This window comes from Protomyctophum parallelum (genome assembly GCF_964188405.1).
Source record: "Protomyctophum parallelum genome assembly, chromosome: 14".
Lineage (NCBI taxonomy): Eukaryota > Metazoa > Chordata > Actinopteri > Myctophiformes > Myctophidae > Protomyctophum > Protomyctophum parallelum.
In genome coordinates, this window is record NC_139709.1 from 26,155,062 (window position 1) to 26,172,618 (window position 17,557).

Genomic DNA, 17,557 nt, shown 5'->3' on the forward strand with positions numbered 1-17,557 from the left:
GGTGACAGCAGACTGCTGGTCGAGCGCTGGCACTTTGGCATGGGGGTTCGATCAACATATGGAATGAATTCTGTACTGGCCATGTATGGAGCGTGTCTTGAGTGTACAAGGTTTGATGAGGTCAGATCAACATATGGAATGTCAGAACAGGTCAGCTTGAGATCTAAGGGTGGCAGCGGAGGCAGTGTATTGAGTGTACACAGTACAGGGTTTGATGAGATCAGATCAACATGGAATTAATTGGCCATATATCGAGCGTGCCACAAGGCGTGGCTGACGGACTGACTGACAGGTGCTGACTGACAGGTTTTGCAGGAATTCATAGTAAACTGCGATCTACAGTCGCAACCAAGAACTCAGCTCATAAAAACTAGTTGGTATGGTCCATCACAGTGCCACTATGCATACGTTGTTTTCTTCAGTTCCAGGCTTTATGGATAAAAAATGAATGAAATTACGAATGTAATGTTATCAAATAAGTATTTAACTAAAACGCTATCCAGGGACCGACCTACATGTATTTTGTCAAAGAGTGTTTTTCTTCAATCATGATAAAGAGGGCAGTACAATAGAAAGTGGATTTCACCGAGATGTAGTGGAGTAAGTGTAGTAGAAGTATTGGAAATTGGAAATACTCAAGTAAAGTACAAATACCTCAAAACTGTACTTAAGTACAGTGCTTAAGTAAATGTATTTAGTTACTTTTCACCACTGTTATGCATCAGCGTCATATATTCATATCACATTGTTCTGTCATTATTTTACTTTAGGTTGCCAACCCCATTAAGGAATCTGCAGCGAGTCCATCCCCTGGGCTCTAGGATCAGGATATACTGTAGCATACCATTTGACAAGCCACTATCCTCTACTACCCATTTGCCCAAACATACAAACATGCATTTGCACATATATTTATGCACAAATGTGTGCTGTGTGTGTGTGTGTGTGTGTGTGTGTGTGTGTGTGTGTGTGTGTGTGTGTGTGTGTGTGTGTGTGTGTGTGTGTGTGTGTGTGTGTGTAAGGTTTAGCAATCGATTACGGTACAGATTGATATATGGTGTTGATGTGCTGTTTGTTTCATTTATTTGTTGATTATCATAGTCTAGAAACAACAACATTTCTCATACAATAAATATTGACGTCTAATTCTGCTGTTCACTGAAATCCTACAATTCCCATGATTCATGTCATGACAAGTATATCAGCTTGGTCCTTTGTGCACAGTCTATATGGCCACCATAACCTGATTGATATTTTCCTGAAGTCGGGATCTCTGTTTTGAAGTAAGCAAGGACAATGTCACATGAACAACCCTCGGCAGCGGCAAAAGACCAAGCAATAAACATGTTTGTGAATACAAATATATTTTGACCCATCTGTATGGTATATTTTATTGAAATAGTTTGCAGTGGTCGTAGTAGGTCCCAGCTGTTCTTCTATTGATAAATGTCTATCCTGTGGTCATGTAGGAGATGGACCATTACTGATTGACAAGAGGTGGACAAACTGCTCTGTGAATGTATCAATAATATACCACAGCCTAAAAATTCTCGTTAGGAGTAAAAGTTTGATTGCATCAAAATCAAAACGCCAGACTGTTCAAACAAGCTGTCCCTTTTAGTCAAACAATAGAACTTCATGGCACCTGTGAGAGGACCCAGGTTCCAATTCCACCAGGTGGAGTCATGTCAAGTTATGGAGTGCTGCTTTAAAACTACAATATGGGACTTATGTTTATGAATACAACTGTATTTTAATCAATATGCAACGTATAGAGTATGTTAATACAATGACTAGCGCCTCTACGGGGGTGGTCTCCCGTTGCTACTCTTCCATGCTCGCTCCATCTGTCCCTGTCTATTCAGCCCAGACGCCACAGAGCTGTGGTAAATACCTTGGCACCACACCCACATGCACGCACACAGATTAACACATACGTCCCACGCATGCACGCACGCACGTACGCACGCACGTACGCACGCATGCACACACGCACGCACGCACGCACGCACACTTTCATGCACATTGGCATGCATTTTCAGAGAATTCACATGCAGATTCACATTAAGCAGACACATGGATGCATGAACCGACACCTACAGTAATCGCAGGAATACACATGTTTATAGGCATATGCATATAGATTCAAGCGCTTACTAAAGTACGTGCACACACAGCCACACACAAAGGAGGATGGTTAAATAGCTTACTGTGACAGATAGGGCTTCCCGTTAGCAGCAGAACTGCAGTACAGTGCCCATGAGATGTCTAGTGGCCGCTGTCAGATTGTTTTTAGGGTGGCTAGTGGCCGCTGTCAGATCATTTTTGGGGTGGCTAGTGGCCTTGGTTGTTCATTATCAAATGTAAAATATTGTAAAATTCACTCTAAGAGTTGTCTGACTGAATTTAGTTGATGCTTTTATGCTGCTTAGTGGAGTGGACTGCTGCTGAACTCAGTTTTGTTGTGTTTATTGTGCAATAAAACACAACACATCTAATCTAATCCATCTGTTAGTAGAGTAGGAGGTTGCTAAATGGTTACCTAATGAATGAATGAGAGCATTAATGATTCAGTAAGATGCTGTCGCTTCCTGCCAAAGCCCTTTACGCACACACGCCTGCACAGAGTAAACACTGTGTGTCACTGCGTCAACTAAAAACATAAAATAAAAACTAAGCTATGATGACTAAAAAATGACTAAATATATTGACAATTCCGTCAACAAATAAAAACTAGACTATAATGTTAGGGAGGGGACTAGTGGAGAAGACATCTCGTATAGAACTAAAGGACAAGTAGGCCTAATTTTATATTGCGCTGTAGCTCAACACGTCACGCTGCGGCACGTTGTGAGCTTGCAGATCGGCTATTTTCAGCATGCAACCAATTGAACCAAGTGTAAAACCAGGCATTGCGATGGCATCAAGGCTCGCCAAAATACATTTGTGTAATTTGTATAAACTAGACTAAAACATTGCTGTCAAAATCAACACTGGCGTGTCAGTCATTTGAGCTGCACACATACAGTACACCAGCCAAAGCCAAACCCTGCATTGTCTCAGTCCTGAGTGGCTGTTACAGTATGTGACTCTGCTGGTATCCTCTGTAGTATAACCTATATGATTTCTATATTATTTGCGACCGAAGGTCGCAGTTAACTATGGAATCATGGATTTGGTGTTGGGCATCAGTGTGTGTCGGGCACCATATATGGTGCCTAGGTATCATCAGGGATGGAGTTGTGGACACCATGATGTCATGCCCATTACAGTTAATTTAGTCCATTTAGTCTGGAACTAATCTCTTAGGACAGATTCACCACTGCCCTAAACATGTAGCATTGTTGTTAGTCGAAATAAACACAGGAGCACCCCGGAGGAAGTGGACTAAGAAAAGGGAGGAGCCGAAACGAGAAAAGGTGGTGTCCACCTGGAAATGTTCTTTTCCCCCCTTTTTTAATGAATGAGTTCCCAGATTGGTCAGACCCAAAAGTTACATTCACACACATGTCAGTCAGTTTGTTCATGTTTCTACATTTTGACAGATGATCTCCAGCAGAGGCCACACACACACACACACACACACACACACACACACACACACACACACACACACACACACACACACACACACACACACACACACACACACACACACACACACACACACACACACACACACACACACACACACACACACACACACATAATAGCTCCTCACCTACAGTATAGTGCCTTAACCTAGATAACATGATTGATTGCATTTGAAGATATTGACCTGGCAGCTCTCTTTCTGTATTTTCAACCTTCGCTGTGCTGTCAATCAATATTATTTTTCAAGTTTGCTTGTTGACCTTCATGTTCTGCCGCTGCCTATCTGGATGTTCTTCTTCCTAATTGGTGCCAGAGACACGGTTTATATCGTTTCTGTCAGGCAGACACCCTGTATCTCCATATTTAAACTATGCGTTGGGTTTTTTCCCCCCTAAATTAATGCTCTACTTCATCAGACATTTTTAATAATATAAAAAAAATTAGACATGCAAGGTTTACACCCGACAGCGAAAACATTTGACAGTGATTGCAGACTGGCAAACATTCCCAACAGCTTTGGAGGTAGAAAAAACCCCACAAAGACAGATGGACAGGCTCAGGCGGGCAGCCATCCCGACTATACTTATAGACGAGCGACGCCAAAAACACGCAAATCTGGACAGAAAGAGAGACAGACCGGTTGGTAGGCGGCCAGACATATACGGGCGTGGGGCACAGTCAAAATGATAGACAGACAGAGAGAGAGAAATACTGGCAGATCAACTCTGAGAAATAGGCAGACAGGTAGGCAACCGGAGATACAGTCAGACAGGCATATATTCAAAAGGGCAGGTGAAAAGGTTATGTGAACTCACAGACAGACAGGCATTCACAGGCAGACTGGTGGAGTGGTAGACAGAGGCAAGCAGCAGACCGCCAGAAACAGAAAGACTGCCATGTTTGTTCATGGTGTTATTAAAGTTGTATCCATACAGGGACTCCCCAAAGCTCAGCTGGGGCTGGTTAGTCACCACTAATACACTTCGGTCAGATAACTCACGAATAGATAACCAATACTTTATATTATAGAATCAGAATAAAAGTGTGCATATAATATATTATCTTGGCATTCGGCTCTGCTGTAATTTTCTCCCTGCTCGGCACAATTAAACACCATCATTAAATATAAAGAGCAGGGAGATATATATACAATAACAACCCCCCATGGGGAACAGCAATAACAGAGCCCACCGGTGGTGCTGGGAGCAAACAGTGCATAACAACAACAACCAGGAACCATAATTATGCAGAAGGAAGGCAGGAAGAGCATGCAGTCTAGGTGAGCTTAAATACCCTGCCCAATTGGTCAGCTGACTGCCACATCAGCGTATGACATGTGGGTCTTGCAAACACTGTATACACCCACATAGTAATGCAGCATATTAACCCCTCGAATACATTCATGTCCCTTGAGCATATAGCATGAACCCGGTCGAGTATATCTGACTGAACTAACTCCACAAGCTACGTATCATTTAGTCCTATAGGATCACAACATAATTTTGGAATGTTATGAATTACACTACATATAGTATAGTAGTACTAAAATGTTTTATTATACCACTTTCCATGCTCCCATTAATCACAGTAAATGTATCTTCCTCTTTCTCACCTTCTCTCTCTCTCTCTCTCGTGTCTTGTATTGTCTGTCAGTCTCTCCACACAGTCTCTTTGTCTTTCTCTGTGTCTCAGCGCGGTCCCATGGTTCCTCTCAACATGCCAGGGCCCATTTGGACAGGTCTCTGGAGGTCAGCTGTCAACATCCATTAGCCAAGCTGCTGCCAGCAAAGCCACTATCCCCAGCCATGTGGGGAGAGAGGGAAGAGAAAGAGACAGAGGAAAAAATGATACAAGGAATGACGGTGGATAGACATGGAGGGGTGGAACGAGGGAGAGGTGTACAGTAACAAGAGGAGAAAGAATTAAGACAAGTGTATATATACTCACATGCATAGGCTACTATGATTCCTCAGATTAACTTTTTTACCACAACTCTGAACTTTGCTCGTTGGTCCATAGGTCCAAGAGGTCCAAAGGAGTGAGAATAACGTTAAAGGCAGCAAAACAACAATCAACTGCCTTGATTTTCACAAAATTAATAGTAAGAAATGTACCATTATGTGCATGCATGGAATATGTTAAATACATACAGACAATATGCTACCAAAGAAGTGAAATGCATGCAGATGACAAACAGCCTCACAGGGAACTCCGGTGGCTCTCAGGGGTGGGCAACTTTGATGGAGCATTGGAGAGGGCTAGCTGTAATTTGCAACACTAGATTTTTTATAATGGGATGAATCTAGAGTTGCAATACCATCCATTGACATCCCATTGATCCAAATTGCTTTTGCGATCTGCTTGTATTAAACAACGTTAAACTCACCAACATTGCAGCTGTAGGGAAAGCTTGAATTATCCTCTTTCAAACTGCAAAGCATTTGTTTCATAAAGATATCATAATATAATAATATCTATACTGAAGTATTTGAAGCGAGTCATGTTTGCATGTTTGTAACAGCTGAAATCAATAATAATATATCAGTATTCCGATGGAAACCAGCATTAAGTGAAGGTGGGGTCACATGTGGCCTCCGGGCAGCCAGGTGCACGTGTACTGTATGTGCTAGATTGTACTGTATACCATTAAGGTTCAGTCCTCCTCGGACAGCTGGCCTCCGGTTGGAATCCAATTTGAGACCTTTTTCTGCATGACCTTCCCCTTATATATCTTGCCATCAAATAAAGCCTTGAAAATCCCCCCACCCAGAGAAAAGGGGTTTGAAATGTTTGCCAATTTGTCATTCCCTGACAAATTGGCAAAGTCAGGGAATTAAGGGAATTACCAGATTTCCGGTTTAATTATAGTACGAAAGGGTTTTGAATTGCTTCATTATAGTCATTCATATAGAACTAAGTACTAGTGATTTAACCTGGTTGGCCAAATCATTTATTTAAATGCAGCAAAGCACTGCCCTGTTTGACACCTGCAAGTGTGGGGAAAAGGTACTATTTACTGATCCTAGAGGGACATTATTTTTCTGCATTTTACATAGGCTACAGTATAGTGTGCTGCTCAGTTTACAGTTTCCCCCTCTGGTTCACTGTAAAGGGAGCAGATTGTATATGGTAAAATGTTTAGCTATACCTGCGTTAATGAGCCTGTAAGCATGGAGGTCTTAACTGAATAAAGAAATCAGTGTAGCACAAAAAAAATCATTCTCCTTTATCTAAAATGTAATACTCACTACTGTGAATATGGTACACATAAAGTTGAGTATAGGTTATTATAAACCATACTCAATGGACTCTACAGGGGCGTGTGTGTGTGTGTGTGTGGTGCTAGAGGTGGGGGGGAGTGACATAGGGGAGAGTAGAAGCACACAGCTGTCTAAGGAGAGAGACAAGGAAGAAGGGAAGAGGAGAGGAGATGAACAGAGGCTAAGCAGATAAACAGTGAGGCTGACACGACAGGAGAGGAGTGGGGGAGTGTAAGAAGACAGCGGGCACAAGAAAGCAACAGTGTAAGGTTGAAGTACTGTGAGAGCTCCTGCATTATAAGCATAAACTGAAATCAAATACCGTGGCATTGTTATAAAGATTTTTTATAGACAATTACTTACTAATGCCACCTTGTGGAATAAAATAGATATTACATCACTGCTTAATGTATGTTGGATCCTGTCTCCAGGACCCCAGGGCCTTACTGAAATATATCACATTTGACAATAGTTCACTTTCACTATAATCTTAGACTCTCATAGTCTAAGTCTATGTTGTTTAAATGTCCTGAAATTCGTATCTTGCCATAACTAAATCATGTAACCCCTTGTCATTAGCATAACTTTCAAAAAAAGGACGTCAGTCCGGTATGCTGTACCTGTCATCCTTCAATTCCGCCACGGTCAGCCAGCTTGTGCTGCAAAACCTTTCCTGCACTCTTGCACATCTTCACGCAAGCTGTGGCAGGATGTTGACGGTGACACCATTACACGTCATTAATGCGGCATGCATGTCACACTGTTCTTGTAGGTGTAACACCCTTGAGATGTGCCTGTGTGAAGCAGAGGAAGAGGTGTGTGGAAATGTCAGCCAGGCGGACATCTGGTGGGCATCGACGATGACAAGGAAGATGGACGTTCCATGGTTCCGAAAGTCTGTCACAAAAGATGCCAGGATTTTGGTTTGTATGTTGACACAAACACAAGGCCTTGCACAACATTTGTCTACATTTTAACATTACCATATTATGCTTGTTAATTGTAATATTCTGTCCTGATTTTATCTACACCAGGATGAAGGCAGGGGGGAGATGATGATTTCGCTTCGGTGTGTCCGTCTGTTTATGCGCGGCTAATCTCACATAATTATGGATCTGAGCAGTGTCAAACCTCAGATATTTCAATACCCAGATATTTGTCAAATTTTGAGAATATTTTCTGTGTGAATATTTGTCACATTTTGTGAATTTACCATAATCTCCGATCCACCGTACCATAGATCACTGCCACAAATATGAAGTTATGTAGACCATATTTAGATGTCAATATGACATCTTGCATCACTGATTAACACAGGATTCTCTTGAGAGACATGCGCTCCACTGAGTGCACCTTTCTAGTAGCCTAGTAGTTAGTGGGCTCGATATCCATATTTGGAGAGAGCCCCGTCATGTTCTTCTCACCGTTATTCATTTATTCTCAAAAACCTTTGCTCACTTCTAGCTCAGTCATGCCTTTTCATTAAAACCTTTAAAACATCATTAAATAGTCCTCTGGGAATCACAAGGACATTGTTGAATATTTCACGTTTTAAATGTTTTATACCGGAGGTCAACATATTTGGAGGTCATTATGATGTCACAGTGTTCTTCAGGAACACTACACATCATCACTTAAATCAGGATTTGGACGTCATCGTAAAAGCTGTGAGTAGCTGGACGCTTGAACATGTCCTGGATTAGGGAACGCGAGCTGAGCCTTGTCGAGAAAATCGCAACCAACATCCTTAAGGCTGGTCCAATACCTAAGCATGTGGCCTTTATCATGGATGGCAACAGACGCTTTGCCCGCAAGGAACACATGGAACGCCAGGAGGGGCACATGCAGGGCTTTAATAAACTAGCAGAGACACTACGCTGGTGTTTGCATCTGGGCATTGGCGAGGTCACAGTTTATGCCTTCAGCATTGAAAACTTCAAGAGGGCCCAAGATGAGGTGGATGGGTTGATGGAGCTGGCCAAGCAGAAGTTTGTCAGGCTGTTAGAAGAGAAGGAGAATCTGGAGAAGCACGGAGTTTGCATTCGGGTATTAGGAGACTTGACACTGCTGCCGTTGGACCTTCAGCGACTTATCGCCAAAGCCGTGGTAACAACCAGAGCTCATAGCAAATGCTTCCTGAATTTATGCTTTGCCTACACCTCAAGACATGAAATCACCAATGCAGTTAGGGAAATGGCTTGGGGAGTGGAGCAGGGGCTTATCAAGGCAAGCGACGTGTCCGAAAGCCTGCTGGGTGAGTGTCTGTACAGCAGCAACTCTCCCGACCCAGACCTTCTCATCCGGACCTCGGGAGAGGTGCGTCTCAGTGACTTCCTCCTTTGGCAGACCTCTCACTCGTGCATAGTGTTCCAGTCAGTTTTATGGCCAGAGTACTCATTCTGGAATCTGTGTGGAGCTATCCTTCAATATCAGTTCAATTACAGATCGATTCAGAAAGCCAGGGAGCTCCACAGAGAGGAGCAGGCACGGCTGCAGCTAGAGGCAGATTGTGCCTGCATAGCAGAGTTCCCGCAGCATCAAGGGAATGGGAACCTGGCTGATCCTATTAGGAGACAGGATGTACTGCTGAACTACACTACCCATCGGGAGGAACGGACTCAGGACTTCCTGGGAGCACTGGTGCATAAGAGGGACACGTTCCTCACTGATTTATGCAGCCAAGCTGCCATGGCATAGATAAGCTACAAAGACTCTGTTGAATGAAAACAGGGCTCCTTGGGGTCCCCCAGCAAAATGATTGATAGTAATATGAACCAAGTGGACTGTTGCAGAGTTATGGAGGTCCATAGCCCTACTAATGCATAACAATCTGTGAGGTTCATTGAAATTAATGTATTGTGTAATAAAAATAAAAAATAAAACAGAACACAAACAATATTCAGTTAAAACTGGCTCACACAAAATTGAAAGATGCATTTTGTATCTGCCCAAAATAGGGCTAGTTGTATACAAAATAAATTGACAAAGACAAAAATGAAAGACATCTTCGGTCTGTTTTTGTTTTAGTTTTGTAAACACACAATACAGTCTCAGATAACTTTTTTGTTTGTTTCCCCCCCCTTCAATCCTTCATTTAACTAAAATGTAGTTTTACAGTTAATTAACTACCGTATAATAACAATGGCCTTCTGGATGAGTCGCACCGATCAGAACACTACGACTATGTCACATGAAAAGCCAGTTGTAACAAGCGCACGCACACACACACACACACACACACACACACACACACACACACACACACACACACACACACACACACACACACACACACACTGTATATGTACACTGCTATGCTCATATTCGTAAGATAAGGACATTAAAGCAGAACTATGTAACTTATTTTATGAATAAAGTGTAGTTTTGTCCAACCTGTATGGTATAGTATGTTAATATACAATAACTTATACAGTTGCGGTGGTTGTATTTTATCTCCCTGCTCTTCTATTGAGACATTTAGGTTAAGTCTCACCTAGACACAGGATTCTGACCTGATGGTCAAGATCAAATGTATCCACCTCTTACTATTTACTGCATGTTATTCTGACAAAACAACACACAATTATGTGGATACTGAGAGCCACATATGGCTTCATTTAACACTTATCTATGATGTATGACTCCAACTTTGGGCAAAGTGTCAGTCCATCTGGGCACCATGGCCCAGGTCAGTATTCCCCCCCAAAATAGAAAGCATGTAGGGTAAAAAATAATGCACAAAGGTACCTATTTGGTCTATGAAATATGGTGCTGATTGGTCCAGCAGGTTACGCGATTAGCTCTGCGCACACGGATACTAACAGACTCCTCTTATGTCTAGCCTTCTTACAGAGCAATGGCATACATAGACTGTTGTCTGACAACAGCATGGCTCCCGTGTGGATCTCTGAGTTCATGTGGACGTCAGTCATTCATTACTTATTAGTTGGTCAGGTTTAGATTCAAGGCCCATTGACTTCTGTCCATTATAAAATGAAAGTGTGAGGAAAAAAAAGTGTGGCAGTACTACTACTGGCAGTGTTCCCAATACACACTCATCAGTCCAGTATTTAAAAAAAAATCATAGTGACAAGAATTCAGGGATTTAGTTCCTTGGCCCCCACAAGAAATTTTGTGCTGACCAGCCTTGGTTGGTTTGTGGGATTAGCGATGGACGGACACGAATGGACGGACAGATGGACGCAAGAATGCACATTAAGCACCACAGAACGAAGATGAGTCTTTCCTCAATCCTTCCTCAGAGGCAGCGTGTCCTCCTTGATGCCCTCCTTGGTGACGATGCAGATCCTAAGACCGTCTCCTGTGCAGATGTCTCTCTCTGTGGCCGAGATGAATACATCTTTGACCAACTGGAGTGCCTTGTCCAGGGTCAGAGGAACGTGCTGCACGCCCTCCATGTTCTTAAAACCAATCTGGTTGTCCAGCAGTGGCTGCAGCATGGCACTGGCCGACCCCGCGGCCTTGTAGGCGTCTCGCTGGTAGGAGCCCACTGGGTCGAAGCTATAGATGGCTCCCCTGCCCTCCTCGTCCAGGCCTCCGATGATGTTGTACACGTAGTAGGGGAAGAACCTCCTGCCATAGAGGATGGTGGACAGCATGGCCGCTATGGCCCCAGTGGCCATCGTCTTGTTGTTCGAGTGCTTGTACAACTGCAGCCGGGCTTCGATGATCTTAGTCAGAGTCAGGCAGTCACCGTGGAACCCGGCGCAGGCGATGACAGTGGACGGTGTTAACTTGTAGCATTTTGGAGAGTCACGACTGTGAATGGAATAGTATTCGCTGAGTCGGGTGTCCGAAGCAACGATGGAGAAGTCTTCTCCGGCAACAGCAAGCACAGTACCTCCATTGTCAGTGTATGGAGAAAAGTGATGTTGTACTGGACCCGTGTGATAATAATCCTGCATTTTTCCACTATTGCCAAACTCTTGTGAAATATCCATAGCTACAATACCACAAGCAGCACTAAGCACTATAATACCGGTCTGCTCCTTTAATAACCCCAGCACTAGCATCATGCTGACGTGGCGGTCAAATCAGGCTGAAACCTTGCCTAAATATGGAGATGACCGATGTCACTGTACTGACAAGAGATCCACATGGAAACCGTCATCATAGTGTAGATGCATTATAGTGACTGACATCATAGTCCAGTAAATGCATCTCATAGTTCAATAGAATAATCTTCAATCATGTTATTTCATCCATCCATCTTCAACCGCTTATCTGTAGTTGGGTCGTGGGGGCACTCCAGCAGAGTGTTCCAGACTTCCCTCTCCAGAGCAACATTAGTGTACGGGTAGGGAAGGGAAGGTGAAGGAGTTCAAGTATCTCTGGGTCTTGTTCACGAGTGAGGGGAAGGAGACGGAGAAGGATATCAGCCGGCGAATCGGAGCGGCAGGGCGGTACTGTAGTCGCTGTACCGCACTGTTGTGACGAAAAGAGAGTTGAGCCAGAAGGAGAGAAGGCAAAGCTCTCTGTCTACCGAGCAATCTTCGTTCCTACTCTCACCCGGCTATATATATGGTCATGAAGTGTGGGTCATGACCGATAGAATAAGGTCGCGAATACAAGCGCCCAAAATGAGGTGGCTGGCATCTATCTCCCTTAGAGATAGGGTGAGAAGTTCAGTCAAACGAGAGAGACTCGGAGTAGTCATGTTATTTGTGTGACTGAAATTAAACAGCCCTCGACAGATTGTTTCGCTGCCCCCGAAGTTGTGACACCAATCTGAGCCCAGTAAGCAATATGGGGTGGGTTTATCACCTGCATTATTCCCCTTGGAAATACTGGTTCCACACAGATTCCAGACTAATATCTATGCAGTGATATTAGTCTGGCCATGCTATGCTATACTAACTGCTCCTAATGGTTAGGGGTTCAAATGCAGAGGATAAATGTCACGTATGTGAAATGTACAGTGACTGTGACACAACATTTCCCAATAAGTTTCATTAAAGTCCTCCCATTTTGTTCACAGACATCACACAAACAATACCTTGCCATGCATGCATGTGGGCAGGGTAACAATAAAGTGATTTTCAGGGTGAATACTAATACAATGCTCACTTAACTTTGAATTTCTTTCCTGTGCTAATATATACTTTGCTGCACGACCATGTCAGTTAGCGCCATGGCTATATGTGTACACTGAAGTATGAATTATGCTTTAAGGGAGTATTTGAATTATTTAATTCATACTTAGGCCAATCTGCAAATCAATTATGATGCTCCACAGATGTCCTTATACTTTTATGTCATTGATTTGATATTTCCTTTCTGCTCTAATTTATTGCCTGAGCCTTTTCTCCTTGTCTGACTCTGTTTCTGCTAAACAGGACTGGCATTGGGTGAGAGGCTATCAAAGGTTTTACATTTGCAAGGTCTGTAAACAGTACACTAGAGAGACAGTATTGTATTTTCAATTATGATGGACAGAGGAAGTTCCTAAAATCATATTTAAAATCTCCAAGTCAATCAACACTTGAAACATTATGGAACCATAAAGTCCCGTCATTCCACAGTAAAATAAATGGCACCTGCGTGCACTGCACACACATATACACACACGATGGCTGAATTATTCGCTTGCGAAGATCATAGGAGGAGTTTAGAGTTAGGAGTCCTTTAGCTTTGCCTTGCGGCAGGCACGTTCATGTTGGTATAATCCGATCCTTGATTCGCAGATTCTCGTGCAGCTGGTGCACTTGAACCCTGTCCTGATGCGGCTGCGGTAAAGGTCTGGGTGGGTTGGTCACCCTTTCGGCGAGCACGGTTGTGCATTGCAGCTGTCTGCCTGATGTTGCTGAGCTTCGCAGCAGCTACATTTACAGCAGAACGCCAAGAGTTTTTGTCAGTGGCAGTGGACTGGACTCCCACGTTTTCACTTGTAAGCCTGCTACCGTAAGTTGGTATTTGAGCTGGTCTTTTCTCACACACACACACACACACACACACACACACACACACACACACACACACACACACACACACACACACACACACACACACACACACACACACACACACACACACACACACACACACACACACACACACACACACACACACACACACACACACACACAGCACATATTATGCCACCATCAAATAAATAAAGACAATGATAGTTGTACAGCCATATGCAGAATAAAATTAGGACATGTGATGATGTGGAGTGCTTCTTCTTGAAAGCAATAACCACTGTAGATCAGTTTCATATCACCACGTTGAAGATGTGGGATCCTTGAGCAGAACTTTGCACACAAAGTTTTTACCAACATGAACACAGAATGTAAGATGTCAAGATCTTTTCTTCTTTTTTCTTTGTCATAAAATGTAAAAATCAATAAAAAATATTATTGAAGAAGATGTCAAGATCTTGAGGGTAATTCAACAACCCATCAGTCTGAAGTAGGTTTCCGCTAGATTTACATTTACAATTTTTCTCGATAAGATGTCTTTATTTCTTGCGTGGGACCTTGTCGCCTAGCGGAACCTCGTTCATCAATTTCTGAGAAGAGAGAGACAGTAACACAGAGACTTAGTACTGAATACCACTATAACATGTATGACATTACATAATAATAGTATGCAATGTTATATAGATTTTTTTTTCTTTTAGTTGTTCTTGTTTTTTTCCCCTGACAAGGTCAATAAAGAATGAAGAAGGCAAATGATTGTTTTCCGAAACGTTGGACTTTCAATAAAAAGGTTTTTTGCATTGTGACTACGAGCTGTGTGACCTCTCCTTCCTTTACAAGTGAAAATCATTTTCAACAAGAACGTTTTTTCTCTATTCATTGTATGGGAACATCTCTGTGAAGCTACACTTTCTTTTAATTATTTCTGTGCTATCTACGATTATAATCGTACCCCCTAGGCTAGGGTATGGCATCAGCCAACTACGTACATGTTCGTACCCCCGTATACTCCATATATGAAAGCGGCGACCGTCAATTTACCTTTTAGCATTGCTCCGGTTGCTATGGAGACCCTCCGTCCCCACCAGCTATGGGATTTTAAAATCCAGCTCCATTGAGCCTCCATTATAACATGACTTTCAAAGCCTTGTATCTTGTAGCTTCGAGCGCTGTCCATGGTGAGCTGTCGCGCAACCCGACGATCGTAAATCATTTGTGACTTTGTCTCGCATCGCTCCGGACATGTACCGGTAACTGTTTCTGACGAGAGCTAAGGGCTATGAGCTTACAGCTAACGATCAATGTGCTCTCAACAGCAGCCCCCACCTCACTGATAACCCGGAAATGAAACAAGGATCGTAGAGTGAGAGTGGACGGCTGGCATACCGCTGGCGTACCATGTTATTTGTTATTAACCATGTTATTTAGAACCATGCAGATGGTCCAACGCCATGTAATTCACATGAACCTGAGAATTCTGTGCATGTAAGCAGTCAGTAATGCGAGAACTGCATGTGTGCTCACTAGTCACACACACACACACACACACACACAAAAAGGGCGACATAAAATACCACGGCATCCATTTAATTTAAATGGAGAAGAAGTGGCTGGCGTCATGTTATATTCAGTTCCTCAAGCTCGATATGCTATTTCTGCCAAGTGTTCGCCCAAGACTAGAGATGATGATGATAATAGGGTTCATGGGGTAAATGTTACCTCTAGCATTCTGCTGTAGAAGGTGAAGTCATCCTCGGTGTTAACTCTGGCGTCATCCACTTGGTATCTCCTGCAGGCCAGTACCAACTCGTTGGCGTTGAAGAGGGGTGCCGGGTCAATGGAGTGTCCGTTGATCAGACTCACTAGGTACTCCCGGTAGTGCTTCCTATAGCAGTGGTGGGAAAAAGTACCCAAATGTTTTAGGCACTGACACTAGATTCCACAAAATGTCTTCTAAACCCGAACAGTTTTCTGAAAAACCCATGTTTCTATGTCAGCGGTGCTCAAACTTCTTCATGTCAAGGAACCCCAGAATGATATGTATTTGGTCGCAGACCCCCATCAGAAAATATATTGTTCCAGGGACTGTAGTTGACGATGAATTGTCATATAAATAATTGCGACTAACGATTTAATTGTGTTTTGGGCATTTCTGTTGAACTTTTTAGGGCGGCGAATAACTGACAATGACTGGTACCGATAATCACATTTCGTTAATCACAGTTCTAATTAAAATCACAACCCCTGCTTGCAAGGAAACAACATGTATTATTCAGATGGCCAGCGTGCCCAGGCTAACTAAACGAGTAGTGGATGAAGGCGTACTCGCAGAGGCCAGCGTGACCAGGCTGAGTGTGAGCCCCACAGGCAGAATCTGACTGTTGTCCTCCCTCATCCTTCTGCTCCAGAACTCCACACAGACCTGCCCATTGAGAGAGAGATGGAGGAGGGGGGGGGGGGGGAGAGGGAGAGAGGGGATGGGAGAGACAGAGAGAGAGGGGGGGGGGAGGGAGAGATAGAGAGAGGGGGGGTTGAGGGAGAGAGAGAGAGCGAGAGAGAGAGAGAGAGAGAGAGAGAGAGGGAGGGGGGGAGAGATGGATGAAAGGGGGAGAGAGGGGGAGAGGGAGAGGGGAGAGGGAGAGAAAGAAGGGGGAGAGAGAGGGGGAGAGACAGAGAGAGAGGGGGGAGAGAAAAAAGGGGAGAGAGAGGGGGGAGAGACAGAGAGAGAGAGGGGGAGAGAAAGAAAGGGGAGAGAGAGAGAGATAGAGAGAGAGAGGGGGAGAGACAGAGAGAGAGAGGGGGGAGAGAAAGAAAGAGAGGGGAGACGGAGAGAGAGTGGATGAAAGGCAGGGGGGGAGACAAAAGGAGAGAGAGAGAGGGAGAGAGAGAGCGTAGAGGACAGAGAATTAGAGATAATACAAAGGAGCTTTTAATTTTCAATCTCTTTAAATTAATTAACTAACTTTAATCCCCATTTGATTCCCTAGCTGTGTCGTTTTTTTCTGTCTGTTTTAATCTTTTTGTTTTATGGTGTGTGGTAGGCCGCATGCATACGTGTGTCGCTAACCGCTTGTAGGTTGTATGTGTGCTTATTTACATTAAGTAAGCAGAATGTGTGTGTGTGTGTGTGTGTGTGTGTGTGTGTGCGTGTGTGTGTGTGTGCATGTGTGCGTGCAGCCGTGTGCGCATGTGTGTGTGTGCGAGCAGCCGTACCTTCCTGTGTTCCAGGTGGAGGGTCAGTATTGAAGGTCACTGCATTATTCTATTCAAACACACAAAACAAACATGGCTTTGGTCAGCTTCAACTGTTAAACTCTACCTGTCTGCTAATACTGTTTTGATCGTCTGGCTTTGAGTCATCCGTAAGGTGCATTCACACCACAATGCGAAAACAATTATGTTGGTTCATTTGTGTGAAAGGTGCAGCTGTTTTTCCAGAGACTTTAGTTTAAAGCCACTATAAACTTAAAGAATTGGTATTTTAAACATGGAGCAGTAGCCATTCCTCAATATAGATTTTTTACAATCGACTGCGCTTTATTTGTCACAGTCGACAATTAGCTGAGGTTTGATTATTTATTGTACAGCCCTAGAAGGAACTCACCACAAACATGGACAAAAATAATTTTGCTCCCGTTTTGTGGTTATAAACAATGCAAGAAATAGGAAGGAAATAAGAAAACAATGCAATAGAAATGCAATCTAATCAAATAAAACAGGCCATAACGGTTGTGCATGTGTGTGTGGGTGTGTGCGTGCGTG

General features: G+C 43.4%; 3 protein-coding genes across 4 annotated transcripts in view; 1 reads left to right on the forward strand and 2 right to left on the reverse strand.

Moving 5' to 3' along the window:
• Window positions 1–8,543: 8,543 nt before the first annotated feature.
• On the forward strand, window positions 8,544–9,551 carry LOC310871452 (dehydrodolichyl diphosphate synthase complex subunit DHDDS-like; the record flags this gene model as incomplete). Its single annotated transcript, XM_083782982.1, has 1 exon — window positions 8,544–9,551. One exon carries the CDS (start codon window positions 8,544–8,546, stop codon window positions 9,549–9,551), a length of 1,008 nt encoding a protein of 335 aa, XP_083639108.1.
• A 1,550-nt stretch (window positions 9,552–11,101) lies between these two features.
• Window positions 11,102–11,815, reverse strand: LOC310870090 (proteasome subunit beta type-1-like; the record flags this gene model as incomplete). The annotated part of the gene is made up of 1 exon (XM_083781125.1): window positions 11,102–11,815. The coding sequence occupies one exon, from the start codon at window positions 11,813–11,815 to the stop codon at window positions 11,102–11,104; it is 714 nt and encodes a 237-aa protein (XP_083637251.1).
• Window positions 11,816–13,819: 2,004 nt separating this feature from the next.
• The window catches only part of rnf31 (ring finger protein 31), a 19,778-nt gene continuing 16,040 nt past the window's right edge, over window positions 13,820–17,557 (reverse strand). For both annotated transcript variants that reach the window (XM_083781639.1, XM_083781638.1), the window contains exons 21-24: window positions 17,009–17,057; window positions 16,121–16,217; window positions 15,515–15,680; window positions 13,820–14,385 (exon numbers count right to left, since the gene is read on the reverse strand). In XM_083781639.1, the coding sequence (XP_083637765.1) occupies window positions 14,335–14,385; window positions 15,515–15,680; window positions 16,121–16,217; window positions 17,009–17,057 (363 nt within the window). In that variant the 3' untranslated portion in view covers window positions 13,820–14,334. The remainder of the gene's footprint in view (window positions 14,386–15,514; window positions 15,681–16,120; window positions 16,218–17,008; window positions 17,058–17,557) is intronic.